This window comes from Vipera berus, assembly GCF_964194415.1.
Source record: "Vipera berus genome assembly, chromosome: W".
NCBI classification, from domain to species: domain Eukaryota; kingdom Metazoa; phylum Chordata; class Lepidosauria; order Squamata; family Viperidae; genus Vipera; species Vipera berus.
In genome coordinates this window covers 53470475-53498170 of record NC_138210.1, presented here as the reverse complement: position 1 = coordinate 53498170, position 27696 = coordinate 53470475, and the positions used below count along the sequence as shown (strand labels likewise).

The 27696-nt window shown below is 43.1% G+C and overlaps 1 protein-coding gene across 1 annotated transcript; it reads right to left on the bottom strand.

The window, feature by feature from the left end:
* Nucleotides 1-27696, bottom strand: LOC308676076 (protein FAM83E-like; the record flags this gene model as incomplete). The annotated part of the gene is made up of 5 exons (XM_081341789.1): nucleotides 1-240; nucleotides 6702-7314; nucleotides 23722-23846; nucleotides 25681-25848; nucleotides 27238-27696. The coding sequence occupies 5 exons, from the start codon at nucleotides 27694-27696 to the stop codon at nucleotides 1-3; spliced, it is 1605 nt and encodes a 534-aa protein (XP_081197915.1).

Genomic DNA, 27696 nt, shown 5'->3' with positions numbered 1-27696 from the left:
TCAGAACCGTGGCTGATGCCCATACTGAGGCCTTGGCAGATGTCCCCAAGTCCTGGGAAGACCTATATTGGGAGGCTTATGGTATAGTTGTCCTTGTAGTCTTCCTAGCGGTATGTAACCAGGGGCTGGAATCATGCGCCCATGGGCCATGTGAAAAGGCATTTTCGGTTCTTCTGGGACGTGGCCAGAGCCTCGGTGTTTCATCAACTCCTTTGCTGGCGTGTCTTGATAGCCCCATTTCTGTGAAAAAGTGAGGAAAAGAAACAACATTATCAGACTTAAAACCAACATGTATGTTTATAGCTGTGTTTCTCAACCTTGGCAACTTTAAGACGTGTGGATTTCAGCTCTCAGAATTCCCCAGCCAGAAATCTACACATCTTAAAGTTGCCAGCGTTGAGGAACAGTGACCCATAGGCTTCTCTTTGGGTTTTCATAACACACTATTGCATGATTGCGCAAATTGTGCTGAAGTGACATACAGGTAGTCCTCAACCTGTTATGTATTAAGCTTTATTGCAACATCTAAAGCTGTGTATAAGAGTCACCACCAGGAGGCGTTGAACTGTAACTGTTTTGGCGGGAAGCATTTCGGCGGGAAACAGGTTCAAACCGATTGGTTGGTTGAGTACCTGGCCAGGTATATTTAAGAGTGCAGGTAGCCCCTATTCCCAAGTACAGTCCCTTCACCAAATAAAGAGCTGCTATGCTGTACTCATCGTCTCGGCGTCCTTCCTGCTTTCCAGAACCCACTACACAACACAATCTATGACCACAAGTGGGATCAAAATGTCTGTTTCTAAGCAAGGTGACTGTTGTACCTGATTTTATGACTTTTGGCCATGGTTGTTAAGCATGTCACTGTAATTGTTAAGTGAATCGTGCAGTCGTTGAGTCTGGATTCCCCCACTGACTTTGCTTGTCAAAAGCCTGATGGGAAGGTTGCAAATGGCGGTCATGTGACCTCCTGATGCTGCAACCATCATAAATACATGCCAAAGAGCCTTGGTGGAGCAGTGGGCTAATGCCTCCTTAAGTAACACCAGCTGCCTGCAATTAGTGCAGGTTCGAGTCCCACCAGGCTCAAGGTTGACTCAGCCTTCCATCCTTCCGAGGTAGGTAAAATGAGGACCCAGATTGTTGGGGGCAATAAGCTGACTTTGTAATAATGCCGCTTGGGGGGGGCGAAAGCCCTAATAAGCAGGCATATACATAGAATGAAGGCTACTGCTAAGCACATTTGATTTGTGCTTAGATTGTAAGCCGCCCTGAGTCTTCGGAGAAGGGCGGGATATAAATGGGATTAAAATAAAATAAAATAAATAAGTGCCCAAATTCTGAGCGTGTGACCATGAAGATGCAGCAAATGGTCATAAAAAAAAATAACTGAAGGGCCAAGTTTGAAGACCCCTGGACTAAACCTTAAACTAACTGGCTACTTTCACTGAGTAAATGTGAACCGAATTTAGACAAATATTCAAATTCAAATTCTCACTATTGTCAGAAGCATGGCAGTGAAAAATAGCATGGATGCTTCTGTGTTCTTCCCCCTAACTATTGCCACTAAAAACATAATTTATCAACCATTAGATTCTAATGATTATCTATTGATTATTCCCATAGATTATTAATAATAGATTTGTTATTCTGATAAATTCTCAGCAGCCCATTGACCACAGGTGCAACCCAGCATTGTTATCAAATGTCAATAATAGCTGAGAGAACAGCTCCTGAACATGTGCAAAGTATATCTTAGCAACTTGCTTTTACAGATCTGGTGGGTTTACAGAGCTGGGCTTTCAGATCAGTGGGGGTGTGGGGTGTGTGTTAGGGTTGGGGTGGGGAGGATCTTTCCCTTCTTTGCTCATTATTGCTGCATTGTGGCACAAAGGGATTTTAAAAAATCCTCACCAGGTGAAGGCTGCCTACCCCACAACCTTCAAAAAAACACGGGCAATTGACAACTCTTCAGTTTTGTCATTCTGTGGTTTTCCTGGTTCGGTCTGGGTGTCACCTTGATCAATATTGACCAAAGGTGCTGTGCTGCCTATATCTATTGGCTGAAGGTGGAGGCTGGAGAAAGGAAATATTACTCAGATATCTTTTTTTTTCCTGTAGGCACTTCTCAGAATTGGGCCCTCAGAGTGGTTGCTGGAGCAATTAGTTACCTTAATTAACACAGGCACTCAGTTGTGGAGTTTTGAATACCACCATTGGGCTCATTGTAGTAGTTACTAGGGCAAAGTTCTTCTACCTCAGCAACTTTAAGATGAGTGGACTTCAACTCCCAGAATTGGCTGGGGTATTATGGGAGTTGAAGTCCACCCATCTTAAAAGTTGCTGTGGTTGAGAAGCACTGTACTAAAGACATAACATCCACATGTTGTTTCCATATACTGGCTAATTAATCCCTATGCTGCTTCCTTCCCTTTCAGTGGCTTGCTTTACACAGTGTGCTAGGCTAATAGTTTAGTGTCATATAGTAGTCCTCGATTTGCAACCATTCATTTAGGGACAATTTGAGGTTGCAACAGTACTGAAAAAAGTGACTTACAACCAGTCTTCATACTTACGACCATTACAACATCCGCACACGAACAAGCCCTGGGCATCTTGCATGTTATTTATGACAGTGGAAGCAGCTAGGGTTGTGTGATTGCCTTTTGTGACTTTCCTAGCTGGCTTATGACAAGCAAAGTCAATGGGAGAAGCTGGATTTGCTTAATGACCCGCATGATTACATTAAGAATGGCAGCGATTCACTTAACAACCCTGGCAAAAAAGGTCGTAAAAAAACCATGACAAAAAAGGTCGTAAAATTATTAACTGCCTTAATAACAGGAATTGTGGTCGTAAGTTGAGGACTAATTGTAGTCAACTGTAGCAGTTCACACAACACCTAAGGTGAAAACAAAGATGCCATCTTGTTGTAAGACCATACATCAACCCAGTTAGGGTTCTGTATAAAGGATATATAGGACAATATCCCCACAACCCTGGGTATCCTTCAAATATGTGGACCACAATTCCCAGAATTCTTTCTGTGGCCATGGTGGCTGAAGAATTATGGTAAATTAAATCTCCACTTCTGCAGTGTCTAGGACAGGGATCTTCAAACTTGGCCCTTTTCTGACTTGTGAACTTCAACTTCCAGAATTCCTCAGCCAGGCACGCTGTTGAAGTCCACAAGTCAGGAAAGGGCCGAGTTTGAAGACCCCTGATTTAGGACAACTCACTACGGCCATCTCACCATGGACATTTTGCTGTGGCCAACCTGCTGTAACCATCTTGCTGTGGCCATCTTGCCATAGCCAACTCGCCATAGAACAACTCGCCTTGGACAGATAATATTATCCCCCACTAAATGGAAATAATGTCAAAGAAACAGCGGCAGATAACATTTATCGCATTGAGCAATCCCGCATGGGATTGTCCCACAGCGAGTTGTCCCACAGCAATTATGACCGCTGTGAGATGGCCATGGTGGATTGACTGTGGCAAAATGGCTGCAGAGTTGCGCCTTGGCGAGTTGGCGGTGGCAAGATGGCCGTGACGAGTTGTCCCGTTCTGCATTTCTAGATTATGTCTAGCTTAAGAAAAGCCAGCGTATAATACAGCAACATTGTTTTCTATGTTTAACATCGCCCAAACCCGCCCATGAGTTAATTGCTCTGCCCCACAAATAATGGCAAAAAGCAGACAATGTTAGTAATGACCTATAGATCTGTAGAGTGGGCTAACCTTTATTATTATCATAACTTTATTATATATTAGCTAGCTGTTCAAGGCACTGTCTAAAACACTGTTATTCCTGCTGGATTATAGTTTGGCTAGGAGCTGGAAAAGGTCCAATTTTGTCTCCCCAGGCAGCCTATAGCACAGCATTTCAAACTTTTCCAATATGTAAAAGCCTGTTAAAATTTTCCAAAACTCCAGTCAAGGCAAAGGTCTAGTGATCCAAAATTGTCTCTCCTCTTCTCCCTTCCCCTTTCCCTTCCCTTCCTTTTGTAATACAGTTCGAAAATCCCTGGCCTAGAAAACTATTCATTGTTTGAGAAATACCCCTCTATAGAGGGGTAATATTCAGCTACAACAACATAATATGTAGGTATCAGACGGACGTTGAATACGTGAAAAATGATCCATTGATGCTAAATATTTATTCTCATCTGAGCCCTGTGCTTACAGGAAAGATGCCAAATTCTGTGCTTCTAAAATCAGAATACCTAATCACTTGCCAGTTTTAAATAATTAGCTTAGCTTTATTAGGAGGTAGGAACAAAAATGGGGAGGGGGAGGTAGTTTGTAGAGGTGGTTTAGCTGCATGAAAATATCTTCAGATTGGCGTAGTTCACACAACGTACAAGGCTAAAATGTGGTTGGCTCAGCTACTGTCTACACCCAGCCAGTTTATTAAATAATGATTATGGAGATCATGGCTTAGCATATGGTGCAAACATAATCACTGAGAAAGTAACATTCCTGTTGCTTTCTTTCTGTGTGTTTTAAGGTAATAATGCTATTTAAAATTCACCAATCATATTTGGCAGTTTTAATTCATGTAATTAAAATGGGGAAATATGGTCCTGTTATGTATCGAAGATTTGGGAGGGAAGTGAAGAGTGATAATTTGGTTTTCACAATAATCAAAACTCCTGACAACACAACATCCCCAGATTTGGTTTTTGCAGCAGCTGGAATGCCTCAAGAAGCACCGAATGAATGTTGGTGCGACCACAGATGGAATTTACAAACAGCCAAGCTTTTTCGTCTATACACATCCAGAATTCATGGGGAAAGCAAAACCAGAAAATATAATTACTGCTCTGTTCAGGGTCTTCCATTTGACCTTCTGAACAAACCAGGATTAGACAGTACTGAAATTATTGGTTTCTATGGAAACCTAAATTACAAGAGATATTTGGATTCCTGGGGAGTTGAGAGTTTAAGCTGCGAAGGAGAAGGGAATATGCCGAAAATCAAATGTGCTTTATGGAAAGAAGAATGGGGGAGGGTGGCATAAGCCATATTTCTCTCTGGAAATTCTCTCTGATTCATGCATCATTTTGTGAACAATATGATAACAACACAACAATCACATTTGCCAAGTAACTTGAAGAACGTGGATCTGTGGACAAATGGCTGTCCAATCTCTTCTTAAAACCTCCAGTGATGGAGGACCCACAACTTCTGAAAACAAGCTGTTCCACTGGTTAATTGTTCTCACTGTTAGGAAATTTCTCCTTAGCTCCTAGGTCAGTTCTCTCCTTGATTAGTTTCCATCTATTGCTCCTTGTTCTGCCTTCAGGTGCTTTGGAGAATAGATTGACCCCATCTTCTCTGGGCACTCCTCAAATACTAGAATACTGCTATCAGGTCACCCTACTCCTTCTTTTCTCTAGAGTCCTACAAACATTCTTCATAGTTTTAACCTCCAGTCCCCTAATCACCTTTGTTGTACTTCTCTGCACTCTTTCCAGAGTCTCAACATCTTTTTTTATCATGTGGTGACCAAAACTGGATCCAGTACTCCAGGTGTGGCCTTACTAAGGCTTTATAAAGCGGTACTAATACTTTACGTGATCTTTATTCTATCCCTCTGTTAATTCAACCTAGGACTGGATTGATCAAAGCATTTGCATTATTTCCCCCCGCGCCGCCCCCCCCCCAATTTCACTACATTGGCTTGTGAAAAGAAGTTAAGACCGTCGCTGTATTCACTAAGGTATGGTTATAAATCATAATTCACTGTGTATATAACATGTTAAAGCCACGATTTCCGGTCTGCAAAGGATAGGTTTCCACAGTATTTATAATTGTCTATGGAGATTCTGAATCATCCAGATCATGGTTGTCCCAAAGGTGCTTTTCGAAAACAACTGGACTTTCTTGGGGGGTTTTTCCCCCCTGAAAACGTTTTGCTTCTCCTCCAAAAAGCTTCCACAGTTCTCACTCAGAACTGAAGAAGATACTTGGATGAGAAGTGAAATGTTTTCAAGGAAAAAACCCCCTCCAAAAAAGACCAGCTGCCTTTTGAAAAAGCGCCTTTGGGACACAGTAAGCCCAATTGTCCCCTGGCATTCCATTCCCACTTCTCAATTCTCACCAAAGTGGTTGGAAGACAAGTTGTCACTTCTGCTGATTCAAAAACAATGACAGTATCAACGGCTCACCCTGATTTCACCCAAGAGGGAAAGAATAAAAAACAGAAGCGGGTGGCAGTTTGCACTCTGAAAAGGTGGAAAGAAACGGGATTCTATCCATTTCACCCCTGCTGGCTTCACCCCTCAAGGGGAGCTGTCAAGCCGCCATTCCTTTACGTAACACTTAGTCTAACCAGAGCTTATGCTACCCAAGCTTTTCTCAAATTTAGCAATTTTGAGACCTGTTGGACTTCAGCTCCCAGAACTGAGGTCCACAATGTCTTTGCTCTCAAGTTTGAGAAATACTGGTTTAAGCCGAGTACAGCCGTATTTTGCAACCTTGGCAACTTTAATATATGGGTGGACATCAACTCCCAGAATTAGGGGAGTTGAAGTCCACCCATATTAAATTTGCTAAGGTTGAGAGACTTTGAATGACAAACTTAGCTGACAGAGCAAGCGCACAGGGTTGAATGCAGTTGCTTCCTTGCAGGCTAGAGTATTTGGTGAACATATTTGTAGCCTTGGGGGGTGGGGTGGGAAATCGGCATTACTTACTTTAGCTTCCTCAGCAGAGTCTATGCCATTTCGTCCCCAGCCTGTTGTGCTGGACCCAGACAGCTGGCTCAAGCGGCTGAGGTCCCATAAGGACTTACTGGGGCGGGCCCCAGTAGTCTTGGCAGTGGAGAGTCGGTTTCGTTGGACGTTCCTGTAGATATCGCTAAGAGCGCTGGGCCCATCAGGAGATCCCTGTTGGCCCCCTCCAGAATGGTCCACACCCCGCCATGCTGCAAGTCGATTTCGGAGAGATGCTTTGGGAGGAGAGGCAGGCAACATGGGCTCTTCAGCAGTAGCCGGCGAAGCTAACACAAGTTCCCACTCACCTGCCCGGCTCTTGGCCACGGGTTGAGGGGCCACCGAGCGTCGTTCTGCAATTCTGTGGGACAGCTGCACCCCATCCAACACACTTTTGTACGGGGTCACATCTGGCCCATTGGTGCTAGGTAGCGGGGCCACAGAAGCAAGCTGGAGGTGAGGGGGCATCTCTAGGGCTGGCAGGGGGCAGGAAGCCGCATACAATGTGCGAAATTCCTGGTCAAACGCCTCGGTCACTTCTCCCGTAAGGCGAGTGACCAGGTGGCGGTTCAAACGAGCATCAGTCCAGGTGAAGCTGTTGGGGGGAAAAAAAGAGAATTTTGGCTGTGCATCTTAGTCACTTCAGATTCTGAACTTTCTCGTGGAAATACAAGAAAAGCTTAATTTTATTTGCCATGAATGCTTCTCAGTCATTGTCTGGCCCTGCCCAGAAGCCCATTCTTGGAAAACGTGTTTCTACAGAGTGGTCAAAAAAATTAAGATGGCAGCCATGACGATGCCATCAAAGTCCCATCTCCTCTTTATCTGTGAGCCAGAGAAAAATGGGCAGAACTTTGAATGTACCATTGATTGAAGCCTTTTTGCTCATGTCTGTACAGGAAATCCCTGACTTATAACCATTTGTTGACTGACTGCTTGAAGTTACAATAGCACTGAAAAAAAAGACTTATGATCAATCCTCGCAGTTACAACCATTGCATCATCCCTACGGTCACGCAATAAAAATTTGGGATCTTGGCAATGGGCGTGCATTTACGGCAGTTGCCCTGTCCCAGAGTCATGAGATCACCATTTGTAACCTTCCCGGCCTGCAAAGTCAGTGGGGGTGGAGGTGGGGAGCCAGATTCACTGAATGACCACATGGTTCACTTAGCAACTACATTTTAACGATGGCCAAAGGGTCTAAAATGTGGCACAGTACACTTAAGAACTGTCTTGCTTAGCAACTGAAGTTTTGGGCTCAGATGTTATTGTAAGTTGAAGACTACCTGCAGTGGGCAAGGCAAAAGGCTCAAAGAGTTTCTCAGGTTGTGTAGGAGATAATAATAATAATAATTTAATTTTTACACCGCCCTTCTCCCGAAGGACTCAGGGCGGTGTACAGGGCAATACAATAAAATACAATATATAAAAATTAAAAGAAATATTAAATACAGTAGCCCAATTAAATAAATTAATACAAAATGTTAAAATACCCCTAAACCCATCAGACCAGGCCGGCTTGTTCAAATAAATATGTTTTTAGGTCACGTCGGAAGGAGCGAAGGTCGGGAGCCATCCGGAGCTCCACCGGTAAATGGTTCCAAAGGTCTGGCGCGCCCACAGAGAACGCCCTCCCCCTGGGGGCCGCCAGTCAACATTCTTTGACCAACGGCACCCTAAGGAGGCCCTCTCTGTGGGAGCGCACTGGACGAAGGGAAGTTGATGCCGGCAGCAGATGCTCCCGTAAGTAACCCGGACCCATGCCATTTAGGGCTTTATAGGTCGTAACCAGCACCTTGAATCTTACCCGGAGGACAACCGGAAGCCAATGCAGCTCACGGAGTAGAGGTGTATTGGCTTCCGATTGTCCTGAGGTGAGGGCAAGAGTTGTACTCTCAGCAAGATTGATGTCAGCCTTGCAGGGTAAGCCAGACAGAAATCACAACTAGATGAGCAAATTCTACTTTATTATTTAAATCAGGAGTCTTCAAACTTGCCCCTTTTATGACTTGTGGACTTCAACTCCCAGAATTCCTCAGCCAGGCATGCTTGCTGAGGAATTCTGGGAGTCGAAGTCCACAAGTCATAAAAGGGCCGGGTTTGAAGACCCCCTGATTTAAAACTTAACACAATCTTAAGTCTGAAAGTACAATTCTTCCCCTGTCTCCCTTACAGCCAGAGAAACTAGGGTCTTTTCGTAGCCTCTTGCCTTACCCGTTAGTCATTTGCAGGCTATGCTGTCTTTTATCTGAGAGTTCCCTTGGCAGCATCTCTGGATCCAGTCCTCCCAAGTCTTTCCCATGTAACATTCAGTTAGACCTTATAGCAGGGGTCCCCAACCTTTTTGGTTCTGTGGACCGGTGGCAGTGGTGATGGCTTTAGTGGTTTCAGCAGCGGGGGGGGGGGAGGGAATAGTCTTGCGCACGCAACCTAAATCCCCCCGCGGGTGCAAATGAAGCTTCGTGCGCTCGGCCGCAGCTGTGGTGGCCCGGTTCCCAACAGGCTGCAGCCCAGGGGTTGAGGACCCCTCCTTTATAGGACCGGCAGACGTGACAGGAGATAGGCAGTCCCTCAATAACCATTCCCTTTGCCATGAAGGACTCTATAGGGCAGGGGTGTCAAACTCAATTTCATTGAGGGCCACATCAGCATTGTGGTTGCCCTCAGGGGGCCGGCTGGGTGTGGCCTGGGTGGGCATGGCCTACTGGGTGGGTGTGGCTAAAGTGTGTATGGCCTACTGGGTGGGCATGGCCAGCTCTACATCGTTCGCATCAAGGGTGCCTATGGGGGCCTGGGCAGGAGTGGGACAGATCTGAGGGTCTCTGGCTGGAGGACGGTATCTGGGCCTGGGCCAAGGCAGTGGGGGCCGTTCCCTCACTGTTTCCAGGATGGCTTCGTGGGCCTCATGAACCACTTTGCGGGCCGGATCTGGCCCCCGGGCCTTGTGTTTGACATGTCTGCTATAGGGGATAATTAGCACCTTAGATTGCACTCAATGGTAATCAGTACAATTCACATAACAAAGCAATTCCTCATAAGTGCATAGATTGCTGCATTAGCTTAGCTTAGCAGCTTAGCTTCCGAGAAACCTTCAAATGTAGCCCCAACTTTGCAGTGGTCCCCATGTGATGTGACCAAAGCGTGAAAAATTGTGAGAAGAGATTTCCAGTTCAGGAAGGAGCACAGTTGGTGCACGAGATGAATTTGTCCACAGCTGCTACGTGTTCATGGAGCAGGGGCTGTGAGTTCAGAAAGACCGCCAGCTGCACACCATCTCTGAAGGGATGAAAATCCCTGGCACCAGAAAAACCGAGTATTCATAGCCACTTGGCCTTGCTAGGGTTGAGTTGGGGTTTTCACATCTGCTTGGTTGGATTTGCTCTTCCTCTTTCTCCAATAGCTTTCTTCTGCTGTTTTTATCATCTACAGCTCTTCAGAAAAATAGGCACATTGATCACCGAACAAGAAGAGATGTAATCGAATCCAAGGCCCTGGTCACAGACTTACCGGGATTTTGGGCAAAGACCAAAGCCTTAGTCAAATTGCCTACCACAGTGTTTTTCAACCTTGGCCGCTTTAAGATGTGTGGACTTCAACCCAGCATGGCTGTCTGGAGAATTCTGGGAGTTGAAGTTCACACATCTTAAAGTAACTAAGGCTGAGAAACCCTGGCCAACCACATATATCCAGAAGAAAAATCCCCAAACTCTCTCTGAAACCCAATAGAAGTCACTAGTTACCCAGGATAAAGGTAAAGGTAAAGGTTCCCCCGCACATGCGTGCTAGTCGTTTCCGACTCTAGGGGCCGGTGCTCATCTCCGTTTCAAAGCCGAAGAGCCAGCGCTTGTCCGAGGACGTCTCCGTGGTCATGTGGCTGGCATGACTAGACACCAAAGGCGCACGGAACGCTGTTACCTTCCCACAGTAGTGGTCCCTATTTTTCTACTTGCATTTTTACGTGCTTTCGAACTGCTAGGTTGGCAGAAGCTGGGACGAGTAACAAGCTCTCCCTCCCTAAGACTTGTCTCCTTAACCAGTGTACAGGTAGTCTTCGATTTATGGCCACAACTGAAACCTGAATTTCCATGGCTTAGCGAGATGGCTGTTAAGTGAGTCGCGTCCAATTTTTATGACTGTTTTTGCCACAGTTAAATGAATCACTGCAGTTGTTAAGGGAATAAAGCAGTTGTTAAATAACTCTGGCTTCCCCTTTTGACTTTGCTAGTTGGTCTCAAACCTCGTCCGGAGAGCAGGAGATTCAAGCAACCGAGACGAAAGCTGAGTTTCCAAAACGGTTTAATGAGCAAAAGCAAAACGACAGTTGGAAGCTGGCTGGGAAGGTTGCAAATAGCCATTGCATGATGCTAAGATGCTACAGTTGTCTTAAATATATGCCAGTTACAAAATGCCCAAATTTTCTACATGTGACTGGCGGTTTTAAGTGCAACGACCGTTTTTTTAGTGCTGTTGTAACTCCACCGATTGCTAAGCAAATGGTTGTAAGTCGAGGACTACCTGTATCTAGATTGGTTTTGCCCTATCCAAATCATTGCTGCCCAAAGAGATAAATATAGAGATGGAAAAGGCACGCACGAAAAAAATATGATTAAGAGAGTATGACAGGAAATTTATCAAATTATGCATGGTACCTCATAAGCAGATTCTTTTCTCTAGTCACACCAGAGCACTCAGTGGAATGACTAAGCAGGAGATTCAAGACAAGACAAAGAAATTTTGTGCATGCAAGACTTAGTTCATTTGTAGGATGTATGCCATCATTTGTAGTAATGCTGCACTACTTTCGATTAAGATTTATGGATTTTTGTCTTCAAAGGCTTAGAGCTCACCTCAGTTTTAACATTGAAAATAAATTCCTGTGATCAAGATAAACTCATCTTTTTTTCATTTGGCTCTGGTCAACCACTCCCTGAATTCCAGTAAAACAGAACAAAGATCCGACGGACCAAGTTAGCGCATTCCTGCCCCAGATGGCTTTTAAATACAGTCTTTCAAATTAAGCACAATTAAATGAAGCCTCCATGGTCTTTGGCAGTATACCTTGTCCTTTGGCGTAGCCTTCCCTCTGCAATACATCTGACCTAAGACCAATGTGCTTTAGAAGTCTTTTAAAAACTCGCTTTTTAAAATTGGCATCCTCCGGCTGTTAATTCTCCTTAGCAACGTTTAATGGAATGCTTTTAATTTTGATTTTAAAATCTTAAGATTTGACGGACTTATAAACCACTTCAAGATTCTTTGCAATAAGCAAGAGTATAAAAATACTTCTAATAAATAAACTATAAATAAATAAACCTTTCAACCCCAGTTGCTTGGAGACCACAATTCGAAAGGGTTACTGTGCTGCCATGCTGGCAAATGTTTACAAAGCATCAGATTTGCCACTGTGGGAAACAGGATCTGGCAAAGTTCATCTTGCATTCTCTGAGAGGGATAGGTCAAGCAAACATCCTGATATAGACCTATCATTTTACTGTTAATCTGTTTACAATCAAGGTTCTCCACTTAAGCTTAAGTGTATTGTGTGAATGCATCCATTAAGATATGCAGAAGAAGGATGCATCCATCCATTTCTTGGTTTGCCCTGTACGGTAACAACAAACTGAACTACAGATGATCCGGATAGTCTGGCCTCATCTACAAGCTAAAGCAGGGGTGTCAAACTCACAAGATCACGTGACGTGTCGCGACGTAACCTATCGTGACTTTTTTGCCATTGCCGGCAATGGGCTGGGTGTGGTTTCGCTATGATGCATCCGGCCCTTGGGCTGGCAGTTTGATACCCCTGAGCTAAAGGATAAAAAAAAAACACCCCAGGATAACAGCAGTGCAAATGCAACTCTAAATTTTTAACTGGCCTAGTTAATTAAGTCTGGTATGCAACATTTACTGATGCATTAGCAGAAAGCAGTGAGGACTGCTGAATTGTAGGGTGGATTAAGTCAGATTCAATTCATAGAATCGGATGAGTTTTAGACTTAGTGATCACCTCCCACAAGACAAAGTCCACAAGGCAAGAAGCTTCTGTAGCCATATTATTAAGCCACATATGGCCAAACCATAACACTTATTCCACCAGTAAGTGCTACCTCATAAAGGAGGCAGTGTCACTGTCAACCAGCTCTCACCATGAAAAGAATTTCTCCCAATGTTCAGCCAAAATCTATTACCTGACTTCTGTTTATTGCTTATAACTAATAGCCTCAATCATTGACGATCAGTGGAGATTAACCTTGAAGTCCATCTGCTGAGAGAGTCTAGTCTGGACTTCTTTGTGCAGCTGGTTGGCTGCTGTGAGAACTGACTGCTGGAGTAGAGGGCAAAGGGTCCAATCCAGTAAGGCAGGGGTCCACAACCCCCGGTCCGTCGTCCAGTACCAGTCCGCAGCATGCCAGCAACCGGTCCGCACAAACAAGCAAAGTCACATCCGCGGGATGCAGGCAGCACACAGAACCACGCACTTTCCAGTCCATGGAAAAACCTTTCTCCACAGAACTGGTCCCTGGTGCCCAAAAGGTTGGGGACCTCTGCAGTAAGGCACTGCCTATGTTCTTACACTCTTAATCCTGATCTCCACAATGACAAAAAAAACAAAAACGCACTTTGGCTTTTTGACGCAACGTTGCAGTGCCAGATGAACCAAGCGTTGACCTGGCGATATCAGGAGCAGCCATCTTGGCCACTATCACAATCGTGTTTTCAGCTGATTGCACTTTTTCCCCCCCAAAACATTTTAGGAAAAGGGAGGGGAAAAAAAGACAAAATTCCCACAGATATATTGTATTGGGCAGATGGAGAAAGAATCAATAGGGATAAAAGAACGGAAAGTCTGTTTTGCCCTTAAAAAAAAACCAACCTAAAACAACAAAAAAAATTGAGCTGCCACAACTGGAAAATCTTCATTTTATGGGTTCACTTTAGCCTTCTGTCTCTGCCAGAGGCTCAAAAACAGAACTAGGTGAGTCACTCAGCAATTAATCTTGCATATTTTAGAGGGGGTTGCTCTCAATCTTAACTCAGAAACAAATGGGCTACTACGTTTGGATGAAATTCAAGGGTATCTGCAGAAAGGATTTTTTTTAAAAAAAAATCACAACGGCAGCCTCAACTATACAAGCAAAAACCCCGTCCTATATAAGCAAAGCACCATCTTGACTTTTTTGACTCTCGCTGCAGACACCCCGGATGACATCTTAGGTCTTTGACTTGATAAGTGTGATGTGAACGTGGCTACTTGTTTCATTTTATGGGATAGTCCTTCAGATGCTTGAAAAAAAGCCGACGTGTCCCCCGCTGTTGTTTAATCTTCAGCTCTCCAGGCTAAACATAACCTATTCTTGAGTATTTTATTTCTGTTCGTTGAGCATTTCTTTTGACACAGATACATTTAGTTAGAGGAAGCGTTTTTTTAAAGGAAATTTCTCAAGATTAATAGACAGATAGCAATCCTGTTTTGCTAGTTTTCGTACTGATTTCCCATGTCTATTGCCATAGTGTTCCCCTCTTTAAAAGCTCTAAGAAAAAATAAGAAGGCTTTGGAATCACTTGCTTGCAGTTTAAAAACCACCATAATATTTTATTCACGTTGTGAAAGCCCAAATCATGCCGGGAAGAATTTTTACCACTAGAAAGGCCTACATTACAGACCAAAGATTTAGTGAGAAATTCTTATTTCAGCAATTACTGGAAATAATGAGCTGGATGTGCCGATATAAAGTTTTATTTCAGAGGAAGTAACAATCGTATACACAGAATTCCAAGGGAAGGCATGGCTAATTGCACATTCACTACTCCAACTGACTTTTGTATTTCAGAACAAAATTTCTGCTAGGAAGAGAATGGTTTTGATTTCCTGATTAGATCTTGTTAGGAGAACCTTGATATTTCCACAGATATACCGCATCATTTTAAAGTGTTTTGGCTCCCTGCAAAGATTCTCACTGGTGTTGTCTCAACCGTATTATACAATGTTTTCTCTGCCTGATGGTGATTAAAAAAAAAAAGCTGGATTCCCAGAATGCTAGAGGAGCAAGAGACATCACAGTTTACATAGTTTGTGTGGGAGAAAGAGGGTGAAGACAGCTCCTCTCTAATAGTTCCCAGACTATTTTATTTATATCCCTTTATTATTTTTATAAATAACTCAAGGTGACAAATATATGCCTTCCTCCTATTTTCCTCACAACAACCCTTTGCAGTGAGCTGGGCTGAGATAGAGTGACCGGCCTAAAGTCACCCAGCCAGCTTTCATGCCTAAGGCGGAACTAGAACTCACAGTCTCCTGGTTTCTAGCCTGAAGCCTCAACCACTAGACCAAACTATGTTTTATGGTGCAAGTAGTCTGCTGTAGTTTGATAAGATTTGTTGTGTCTTTAGGTGAGGAACAATAAAGGAAACTGCTTTGAGAACCTCAACCCGTCTTTCTTGGTTTTTGAAGCCTGACAGTGGCCGTGAGAAGGGCTTATGAAATGGCAACAAGGCTTTACCCCAGGGGTCTTCAAACTTGGCCCTTTTATGACCTGTGGACTTCAACTCCCAGAATTCCTCATCCAGCGTGCCTGATTGAGGAATTCTGGGAGTTGAAGTCCACAGGTCATAAAAGGGCCAGGTTTGAAGGCCCCTGCTTTTTTTACCCCCTTCCCCACCCTTCTTCTCAATTTTGCCACACCCATTTCACCAGCATTGAAAAAAAGAAACCAAAATGCCAATGAATGGGGTACGTGGCAGAGCCTCTCTCAAGATGGGGAGGATGGCAGCAGGGTGCTAGGAAAAGGGAGGAAGGAAGGGCATTTCCCCAGCACTGAGAATTGACCTCTCTGTAGCTCCAGAGGAAACACTGTGACGCTTTGCAGCATATCTTCTGGAGCAAGACCTGAGTTGAAAATTAATTGACTAAGCTGCAGAACTATTTACAGATCAGAAGGTGATTCATGGCCTTCCAAACCAGTCAAACATGGCTGATTTGTGCAATCAAGGAGGTTGTTGTGAAGTAATTGTGGGGGAGCTTATTGAAGGTTATTGTCCAACCCTGTGAAGCCACCTATAGAACCAGGTCTCTGATATATCTCTGATATTGTCTGGATCTATATATGGGCAAATTCTATTTATTTTATTATTTGGATTTATATACCGCCCCTCTCCCGAAGGACTCGTTTACCGTACCTCCCATCCGTAAGGAAGCTGAAATGGCGATGTCCCTGTCTGTGGGTAATCTTAATAAAATTAAAATACCCCTTCCTTTTAATGGACTGTCATCATGATTAAATAATTTCATTCTTCTTAAAAAACTAAATAAAAAACCTTCCCCTGAATTAGATCACACAGAACCAGTGGTGGGATTCAGCCAGTTCGCACCACTTTGGCAGAACTGGTAGCTAATTTTTTTGTTGCCCAGGCCCAGAATGGACTTCCAGAAGCGGCATCCACACAGAGAACCGGTTTGAATCCCACCACTGCACAGAACTGAATTGAGGAAACAGGCGATCACTGTTCTACATGCTCAAGCAGGGGTTGGACTAGAAGACCTTCAAGATCCATTTTCACCCTATGATTCTAAAGATTTTATAGTTCCATATTCAGTTATTGGTGCATCCAGATGAAAAGATTCAGGGAACAGCAATGAAAAGACAGGAAGTTGTTGCTACTGAGAATAATTAGAAGTGGAGAATAAATAATTTAAGGCAAATATCCTATATTCCGCAGCTGCCTTTTGTATCTAAAGCAATTCAAATTATGCACAGTTTCTACTCCAAATTCCTAATTTAAGATAGAACGTTTTCCTTTTACCAAAATGCACACAACTTAACCAAACCTTCACCAAAGCCAGAGTCCCTGCGAAGAGGTTCAAGCCCTTAATCTGAATCTGTAGAGGAGTAAATGCACAAGCTGAGTGACCACAGGAGAAATTCATGCCCCAAATTTGAGGAAGCAGAGCACTGGGATTATTGCAAGCTGGTCCGTATGATTCACTGCCATCAAAAAGCAACGAGGAGAAATTGTGCCTAAACTTGGGAGACAGCAGGGTGGCAGTGTTCCACACAGCAATCTGCTGCCACCACCACAGGGAACAAAATGTGATGTGTTAATGGACTCAAAGGACCTGGCTGTAAACATGGAATCTACATATTCTGAATGAATTGTGTTGTCACCAGAGTATTTCAGGGTTTTCTTTTAGTTTCTTGAATGTGCCATTTGCCTCAGTACAGCAAACCCACCTATAAACATAAATCTTCTTAGGTAATAGAACAATTGACCAGTGGCTTGCCTTCAGAAGTTGTGGGTGCTCCATCACTGGAGGTTTTTTTAAAAAAGAAATTAGACAATCACTTGTCTGAAATGATATACGGCCTCCTGCTTGAGCAGGGGGTTGGACTAGAAGACCTCCAAGGTCCCTTCCAACTGTGTTATTCTGTTATTCCTGAAAGCTCCAATGTTGGATGGTCCATAAAGAGGTATTCCGGTGCTGGAGGCCTATAAGTATATATTTGAACACATATAGACAATAGAACCATTGGTTCTGGGGGACACAGCAAGCTGGCTGCCAAGTGCCCAAAATGCAGTCACGTGACTGGAAAATGGCAGCTTCAAACTCCTAACCCACCCTTTACCAGTGGATTTTCCACTAACTGGTTAGAGGCCAGGTTAGAAGTGAAGAGCAATAGATATCCACAGTTTTTCCTTTCTCCTCCTCCTCCTCCATACGACCATAGCATTGCTACCTAAACCCACAACTGTAAAAAAAAGCTGTGACATAAATGCAATTACAGGTAGTCCTTGACTTATGACCCACCATAGTTACAACAAACCTCCCCCAAAAAGGTATTTATGAGTTCTAAAGTTCCAATGGCAGCTGGTCATGTAACCACATTTTTCACACCACAAACGCAAGGACTTAACTTTCCAAAAATATCCTGATTATTTTATTGCTTGAAACTTTTTTTTTTAAATCAGAGGAACCTCATCAGGAGGCTGATGAGGGCAAACTGAAGGAAAAGGGAAAGGCGTCTCAGGGACTGAGCCCCATTGCACAAATGCCCTTTACAACAGTTGGTGACCAAGCTGTAGGTGACACCCATGTGGGCAACAGGTTGCTCTTTGCCACAGTTGATGGAGCGGGTACACCCCTTGTTCATGATGTCTGAAACCCCCAAGGCCACCCCTTCGCCCACAAAGCAGTCTTCGTCTTCAGCGCAGCTCATCCTGAGGCCAGGACATATTGTTGAGGAAGTAATTTCACAAAAGATGCAGTCTTTGGAGAAAGTGGAAGTCGGCAAGCAAACCAAGACGCACACCAGGCTAAGCTGCAAAGAACACTTCATCACAACGCAGGGGAGGTGGTGCTTCTGCAGTGTGGACTCTTTCTCACTTTAAGAGTGGTCCAGAAAGGTACCAACTGATCTCCTTTTTGTAATGCTGGCGTGTCCTCACCAGCTTTCGAAGGGTTGTGGCTTCAGAGACTTCAAAAACAGATCAACTTTTCCAGCTTTCAATCAAAATGTCCAAAGGAAAAAATATTCAGTTGATGGTACTTATTATGTTTCTGGTTTTTTTTTTACAGCTTCTCTTCCTAGGCCTTCAACAAGAGACTGCAGTATAACTCATCTCTTCTCTAATATTCTGAATCTCAGTTGCTTATATCTGGAAGGTCTGGTACTATTGCTCAGTATGTAATTGCATCTAATCCACAGAAGATGTTTGGCTTTAGAAGTAAACCAGGGTGCCTTGATCCGCACTTCCCAAAGGGTGGTGTTTGTTTTTATTTCTTAGGAGAGAAATTAGACTTATGGACTCTCTGGTTCCAGAAATTCAGGTAGGTTTCCACTTCACTCCTTGGCTAGCCTCCAGTAGCGATTTATAAAACCCACCAGATACAGAAGACAATTTCTGGCTGATCTACGGGAACTTCCCAGAGAGTTAATGTCAGCTGGTCTTTTTTGAAGTTGACTTCTTATTTTAAGCTACAAAACTGGATCCCAGCTCTTGGCTCTTTGCTCCTCTTGCTACATAGCCTTCAGCCTTTCTACTCTAACCTGCTGAAAAAGTAGAATGAATGTCTGGCAACAGCCTCCTAGAATGTGATAACTGCTTAAGCAATGACATCACAATGGGTGTCAAAAGCTACCGTATTTGGAGAACCAGGAATAAGGCCACCCGGTGACGTCACAGAGGAGTGATGTCAAATTATGTGATATCATATAACGAAGGAGCAGCGCAAAGTATACTACTATTCTCATAGGCAAAAGATTGGATGAAATCTCCTGGTGGGTGGAGGATGAAAAGAAGAATGAACAGACAATTTCTGAATTCTTGGAGCTGGTAGTATTTGAGATCTCAAGAAGAAGAATATGGACGGGAAATTGGGAAGAGAAGCTGGATTTCCTGAAACTTGAAGAAATGACTGACTTCAGGATTACTTGGCTGAATCTCGTAAGGGGTTTTCCGTAGGTCATGATCCATTTAGCAGAGAGTTCTCTTCAATTCTTTACCCATCTTCACTGACCAATCACGAAGGAAGGCAAATATACATGTCCCAGGATAATGACGCAAGATCGAATTTGGGCCAGTCACCGGGACCAGAGATTTACTCTTCTGATTGCAAGAACACAAGCGAGTGGTCAGATGAGGAGACCCGAAATTATTGATAGCCTCACATTGCAACGAACAAGGACACTCATTTAATTTCACACCTAGTAAGATCATTGGCCATGTAGGTACAAAGATTGAAGCCTGGGAAACGGGCCCCTTGTCAGTTAACAGGAGTGCTGATTTACCACCAGCTCATCAAATACTTAGAAGACGAGGCCTTGGCAGCACAAGGAAACAACAGCCAACTGCCAGCCATCCACACACCAATCAGCCAATAGGAAGGCACCACATAAACACGACTCACAGTCCAGTCCAAAGAACATGTTTCAGTAGACAGAAATTCCCTGAAGATCGGCTCCAGCATGAGTCCAAAAGCTCGGGAAAGTAAATCTTTGATCCCGGTGACTGACTCAAATTCGATCTCGCATCACTCGTCAATTGTCTAATTTCTCCCGCGGACAACTGAAAAGCGAACCAGGAAAGGCCTCTCCAGTTGCATCAAAACCAGTTAAACTTTTCTTCCTCCAGGACTTGTATGAATCCCCAGTGAAGGCAGGCTTTCGATTAAAACGGCAGAGCTTTAAGCTCACATATGGATCCTCATCCCCTTCCCCCCCTCCCCCCCTTTTTTTTGGCACACCCAGAGGCACCTAATGTGTGTAAGGCAGGCTGAAATGGAAGGCAGGCCGCGTTTTCTCGAATACCCTGCTGTCAAAAGCATAACTTCCTGTATTTCTTACCCCATTACGCATCTCATTAAAGGCAGAGAGAGATTCTGCCTTTTGGGAAAGTGACAAAATAATCTGTCACTCAACTTGGCAGACATCACCGTGAGTAGTTATGGAGAACAGGCAGATCAGTAGCAGAGCTTCCAGCGTGGAAACAGAATGAGAGATAATCACTCCTGTGGGTGTGGGGGGGTGTGCGTGCATGCGTACCTAATTCAAGGTTTCGGAGGCTCCAGAACAAGACATGCTCAGTGGCAGAGGCAAAACCAAAAGACAGACCAAACCATCCTCTTGCGCACCCCTGACCCATCTGGGCGATTCTTATCGAAAAATAACATTGGAGCCCACTTGCCAATATTTGAATGTACTGTTATTTATTACAGGTCCCCTTTCCACTAGCAAGCAACTATATTAGTGTGCCTTTTTTTTAACCCTGGTAACTTTAATTCTGGAAACTATAGTTAGACATTGTGAAGTTGCCAAGGTTGAAAAATCTTGATCTATACCAGGGGTCGGCAACCTCGGCTCTTTTATGACTCGTGGACTTCAACTCCCAGAATTCCTGAGCCAGCTATGCTGGCTCAGGAATTCTGGGAGTTGAAGTCCACGAGTCATAAAAGAGCCGAGGTTGCCGACCCCTGATCTATACAGACACTCAACTGTTCGAACAAAATAATGGTAATGAGCTTTTTTTTAAATCACTTCAACGATGGCTGGGCGATATTAGGAAGATGCTTAAAGTCACTAGGAGGGAGGTGGCCACTAATGAACCCATGGTAATCATGCTACCTCAGCTCTGAAATTTCGTGAATTATCTTGTACCTTCTCTTTTCTCCTGTACCTTCTTTAATATCTTTTGACTGTTCAGTCCTGATGGTTGTTTCTCCCTCCAGGCTGATGGGGTGAAAAACTTCTGTTTGAAAACTTCTTTCAAGCATCCTAGGGCTGTTTAGCATTTACAGTGTTCACTAATTCCTCCCCACTCCTCCATAACTAATCCTTGATTACATATCTTGATGTTCTACAACCCTCTCCAAGGTCATCCAGCAGCCCCTAGCCATGGCACAAAGATGCCCTGATATTGCCCTGGTCTCTTCCCCAGAACTCAGCCAAGAGACCTTAAGATCATCTTCCAGTTTCAAAATAATGGTTTTCCTCTTCTCTTCTTAATTTTACCATGGACACAATTTAGGATATTTCATCAACGATGCGGTGGTTGACACAATTGGAGCTGGGATCTACTATTGGCCACTTGTAGCTACTGTGGGCACACTTTCCCTAGTCACAGGGGCATTGCTTTGGATGAGTTTTCAGCTTGGACTGCAAGAAGGAATGGGCACCTTCCTTCTGCAAAGAAGACCTGCCCATTGATATCTAACTGATACTGTCTGAATTTGCCTTGTATTAAAAAGATAAAGACAGCCACACTTGCTCCTCTCGTTCCTGAAGCAGGATGAGGCTCAGCCATTGGATAGTGCAATTTAGGCTGGAATATTTTTCTGATGACGCAGGGAATAGGGAAAAGCACATTAACATGGGCATCTGGCTGGTCCATTTCTTTATATATTTCTTTTCTGCCCATTCATACACTGTGACGTATTAAGATATTTCTATGGTATTCTCAATGTTATCTCCCTGTCTCCAAAAACTTTAACATCCCAAAGTCATAGTGAGAAGAAATAACATACAGAAAGTTATATAAGAGTATCTATACATGAGAAATGTGGGTAAATCCAATTATATAATGTTTTTTAAAAAAACTAAGATTCCACTGAGAATGGAAAACAGGTGTCTTTTTATTTGAGCCAACACTTTAGAGCACGGGTGTCAAACTCGTCACGTGACAAACTCGTCAACTGTTCGAACAAAATAATGGTAAGACTCGTTTTGCGTTGCTGGGAATGGGGTGGGCACAGCTTCGGTATGATGAAACCGGCCTGGGGGCCAGCAGTTTGACACCCCTGCTTTAGTGTCAGAATCCATTTATACAGTGGCGTAGCGTGGGGGGTGCAGGGGGGGGCCGGCCGCACCGGGCGCAACATCTGGGGGGGGGCGCATTAGATGCATTTCACTTTAATTACATCAGTATTTTCATAACAAACAATACATGTGCTTAGGGGGTAAGGGTTTCTTAAACTAATCTAGTGGAAGAGACTCGAGTGCTAAAATCCACGGGTTAGGGGGCGCAAATTACTTGTTTGCCCCGGGTGCTGACAACCCACGCTACGCCACTGCATTTATATCACATTCATAAATGTATGTTTAAAACATTATCCTCTCCCCCATGGATTCTGCCATCTCCCGAGGAAGGAGGAGCGCATGTGGATTCAGCCTGCCTTAGGTTATTTCAAAGACCAAGGGAAACCTTTTGAACTGGGGAAACAAAAGGGAGGGTTAAGGAAGAAGTCATCTGGCCTGTGTCCCCATTTGAATCTGTAAAGGAAGAAGGCAATAACCATAAAGATTCAAAGTTCCCTTTTTCCCATGAAAGGGATGACACGAAGTAAAATGATGGGGGGCTGACCAAATGGGGTTGAGGGCAGGGGGGTTGAACCGGGAACTCTTTATAAAGTTTCAATTTTTAAAACAATACCAAGTCCTGTCTTGTATTTCCACAACCAAGCATGTCCTAGTAAAAATTCCTTTTGGACTAGAACTGACTCCAAGAGTTTTTGTTTTCCTAAGACGTGGATTGGGGTGGGTCCTGACATTTAGAGAAAGGCTGGTGAACCTCTGCACCTTCAGATGTGGCTGAATTCTTACTCCCATGACTCCAGGAATCTAACATCTAGAGAGGTACAATCTCCTTACCCCTATTCTAATAAACCTTGGTGCACCATTCTGACATTATCTAACCCCAAACACAGTGCCATGTGAACAGTCCCTTCACTGGGTTGATACTAGGAGTTAGGATGCGGAGAATATAACCAAAGGCTGAGCAGAAGTGATGGAGATTGAAGAGGGAGGTTAGCTATGTCTTTGGCTAATAGTATGTGTTCTGTCCCAAATCTGTTATTTTCCATTATATCATAATTTACTCTCCCATAGCATGAAGAGCATCAATTTCCCCTTTGGTTTCATGGCCATAACTATCTTCATGGCAGCCACCAGAATTTAAAATAGTCTCATGCTTATCCAAGCCTGGAAGCAAGGAGATTCCCAGAGTTATCTGCATGGATCAACCAACCCAAGGAATCCTCTTTGGGAAAATATAGCCATTCAGCACGAACACCCCATGAGAGCATAGCTCCTTTTGAATTATCATTTCTTTCTATCCCACATATCTCCATTTGCATCTCTGCTGTCCTGTAATGAATCCCCTTCAATTTGCCTTGCGATGAAGCGGTAAACTTACTTTGGATATTGAGAAACTTTGGAAAGTTACCAAATTAAGCTGCCTGTTAATTGAGAGTCATATACCTTCCCAAGAGAGCAGAATATTATGCAGAGCTTAATGAGTGATCGGATTCATGTGGAGAAAAGCTTCACTTGCTGATTTCAAATACTCTTAAGGGCACAGGGCTGTTCCTTGATCAAAACCCGACATCCCTAGAGAGGCGGTTTGCAGACTTTGCAGCCGTAAACTATTCCTGATTTTGCTGCTTTCTGGAATCCAGGATCTACAACACCTTCATTTATTGCACAGAAAAGCAAGGAAGAGCTCTTACCTATAGCTGCCAGTGATTGCAATTTCTCCATCAACCAGCAGAAATTTCTCCTTCAGGGCTCCTGTGATCTGTTTCTGGCTTCTGCTTTGGAAGGAGCAGCCATGAAGAGTTCTGACTCGCAGGTTCTATGCAAGAGAAAAGTAACAAAAAAGGCCTGTGTATGTATGTATGTATGTATGTATGTATGTATACACGCACATGCAAACACACATATACATACATACATACATACATACATACATACATACATACATACAGGCAGTGCTTTTTTTGTAAAACAAAAAGGTGCCGGAACTCACAAGTGTCATACAACCCACCTTGCCTACCCTACAAGGTTCCATCCAAAAAAGGTGCCGGAACTCCGTACTGAGCGTTCTATGAGAAAAAAAGCCCTGCATAAAGGCCAGAACCAGCAAGGCCATTTATAAGATTTCTAACCAATGATCTAAACACACTGATCTAGAAGAAATGTCACTGACCAACTCAGCTTATCTAGAAAACAGCAGCACCTTTTGGAAAGCTGCTCCAACTGATTGACCCAGTATCAAAACACTGTACAAAGGCCACAATTAAAGATTCTGAGGAACTTTTGATACCCCAAGCCACATTTCAAAGGATCTCAAATTAGTTCAATGCCACCACTGAAAAATATTGGCACACATACCCAAAAGGTTGAGCATTTTAGCTCAATAATCTTGCATTGTTTGGCCTGGAAAAAAATATGGTACCTTTAAAAAAAATCAACTATATTTTCTATTGGCTGAGATACAAGAAGGTACCCCAATGGCATACACCACATATTTACAATTAAAATGTACAAATTGGATTTGTTTTATTCTACTTGCATGCCCACCTTTTTTCCAAGGTATTTGAGACTTTATTTGGCCTATATGCCAAATAATTGCCATTTTCAAGGACTCTGACTGGCTTATGACCAGTAAAACAAACTTATGTCATTCCCTCTAATGTGAGACCTTTAATAAACTCTTCATACTAGATCTCACTGGGTGGGCAGATTCAATAATCTTGGTGTGATCAGGTCCTTCATCTTTTTATTAGCACATAACTTGGTGAGGTAGATTTCACAAAGGCTACCTAGTAAGTTTTGTAGCTAGGCCAGGATTTGGAATCTGAGTCTTCTCCAACATGGGTAGTCCTCAATTTACAAACTTCATTGAGTGACCATTCAAAGGTACAATGGCACTGAAAAAAGTGACTCATATCATGACCATTTTTCACACTTACGACCGTTGCAACATCCTCATGATCACATGATCAAAATTCAGATGCTTGGCAATTGACTCATATTTATGACAGTTGTGTCCCAAGGTCATGTTGATCTCCTTTTGCAACCTTCTGACAAACAAAGTCAACGGGGAAGCCAGATTCACTTAAGAATTATGATATTAATTTAACAACTGCAGTAGTTGTCCCAAAGGTGTTTGGGATATTAATTTAACAACTGTAGGAAGAATGGTCATAAAATGTCTCACTTAGCAACAGAAATTTTGGGCTCTGTTGTGGTTGTAAGTCAAGAACTACTTGTACTTTTGGATATTCTTAACCATTGCTTGATCTAGCCAATGTTTGGGGGGAAAAACGCCAACAACTAACAAGCTTTGCAAATCCAATGTGAACAGGTGTGCTTTGCATTTAAAAGTAAAGGGAGTTACAGCTAGGATTTTGATGAAGATAATGACAGTCCCATTTTCAACGCCCACCACCACCTGTTCTGGCCAAAAATCCCACTCAGTGTTTCAATCTATTTGCTCAATAAAATTAATTCTGAAGATTCCATTGACAAAAATCTTGATCCTATGTTCAGCAAATGCCAACATTAGTGTGTGTGTATTGGGGGAGAGGGTGTTTAAAAGCAAACCAAATGATAATTAAGTAAAGTCAGCTGGTGCTAAAATCCTGCTCTTTGGGGTTTAGAAATGGAAACATTCCCCTATTCACCTCTGTGTGACGGACATTAAGGCAAGTTTTCTCAGCCATGGAGAGGAAGGAGCGAAGATGCTGCTGGTTGAGCACAAGATAAACAGGTACCCGCCGCCTAATTGCTGCATCGTACAGATCTAAGAGAATATCAGGATCTGTGAAAATGTCCATGACTATAGCAATCACCTAGAAAAGAAATAGTTTGCTTGTGAGACCAGCAAAAGGTTTGCAGTCTTGCTTTCCAAATCCAGTTTGCAAAATTATATGAACATCAGGATATTGATAGAGAAGGTTTAAAAAAAGTCAATACTTTTGCTTCCAACACCTTAATTTGTTTTGATGAGCCCCCTTTGCCAACATCCATGGCACACATACTTTATTGGATTCATATCTCATTGTGTGGGCTCGGACATTTTTGGGTTTGGAATATTCTTTTTCTAATTGACCGAAAGGTGCTTTTTCCAAAGGCAACTGGACCTTCTTTGATTTTATTATTTATTTATTAATTCGGTTTATATACCGCCCTACTCCCGAAGGACTCAGGGCGGTTTACAAGGCAAAATTTAAAAAGAATACAATATAAAATTAGGGCTACTTGGTTTAATTTATTTTAATTTTGTATATTATGTGTTGTATATAGTGTTTTAATTGCCCTGTACACCGCCCCGAGTCCTTTGGGAGAGGGGCAGTATATAAATCCAAATAATAAATAATAAATAAATAAATAAATAAAATAAAATAAAATTAAGTCTAGCCCCAAAAAATTAAAATCACAATTTAAAATCATTAAAACCCCTCAGTCCAGGCCAGATAGCTCAAAGAGCCAGGTTTTTAGGTCCCAGCGAAATGAACGAAGGTCAGGGGCAGTTCCGTTTCTTTGAAGACATTTCACTTCTCATCCAAGAAACTTCTTCAATTCTGACTCTGTCCGAATTGAAGAAGCTTCTTGGATGAGAAAGAAAATGTCTTCAAGGAAAACAAAGAAAGTCCAATTGCCTTTTGAAGAAACACCTTTGGGACAACTATGACATGAATAACTGAGAACAGATATTTTTCTAATTGACTTTTCTAGATAAGGTACAACTGTTATAGGCTCTATGACAGTCATAACTCATGGACTACCTGTACATTATGGTTGCAGTCTTTTACTAGCCAGACTAAACTATTAAATGTAGTTTTAATTAATCAGAAGGCAGACCAGTTAACAGATCAGTACATTAAAAGATGCTAATATTTATACTTTTCCAAATTGGAATTGGCAGACGTGATATACTATCATGGTGTACTACCAGACATGATGTACCACAGTATCTTCAAACAACAACATATTTTATGTCTCTAAATTATTCTTTTACTGATATCCTGACTTACAAAGCACATGGAAATTGACAATGCATTGCCTTTTTGAAAGGAAAGACAATTTGGTAAAGATTTTTGTGTGGCAATAATATGGAAATGTCTCAGTTCTGGGAATATCCCATTTTCTGCAGAATAGCCTTGTTGAAACTCTCCACATATTTTCTCACTTTTTTTATCTCAAGGAGGAAAATGCTCAATGTTACCTTTCCTTCATACCTTGTGGGCTTGTTGGATACAACTGCGTACCAATTCCTTGATATGGGGCGCTCCTTCTCCTGGTGGATGGGTATAGACCTCCACTCGGGTAATTCCTTTCCAAGCCCCATGGTCTGGCCATCCTAGCTCCAGATCTGGGGGTGGATCATCTGAACGCTGAGGCCAATAGCTGAGACTAGATCCCTTTGTTCCAAAGCTGTATGTCCCTACTCCACCTGAAGGGGGAGCCTGAAATTCTTCTGCCGTTGCTGCAGCCTTTAATTCCTGCAGTTCACCCTCTGACAGAAAGGGGCGCAGCTTTTCACGGGAGAGGCACTGATTGAAGGCTTCCTCACCATTGGCAAGTAGAGCTTCAAGGGCCAACCGCTGACGTTCACAATAATAAAATTCAGGATTTGATTCAGTTACTTTAATGTATGGCTCTTCGCTCTCCAGGCAGCGAATCTGGGATCCAGCCAT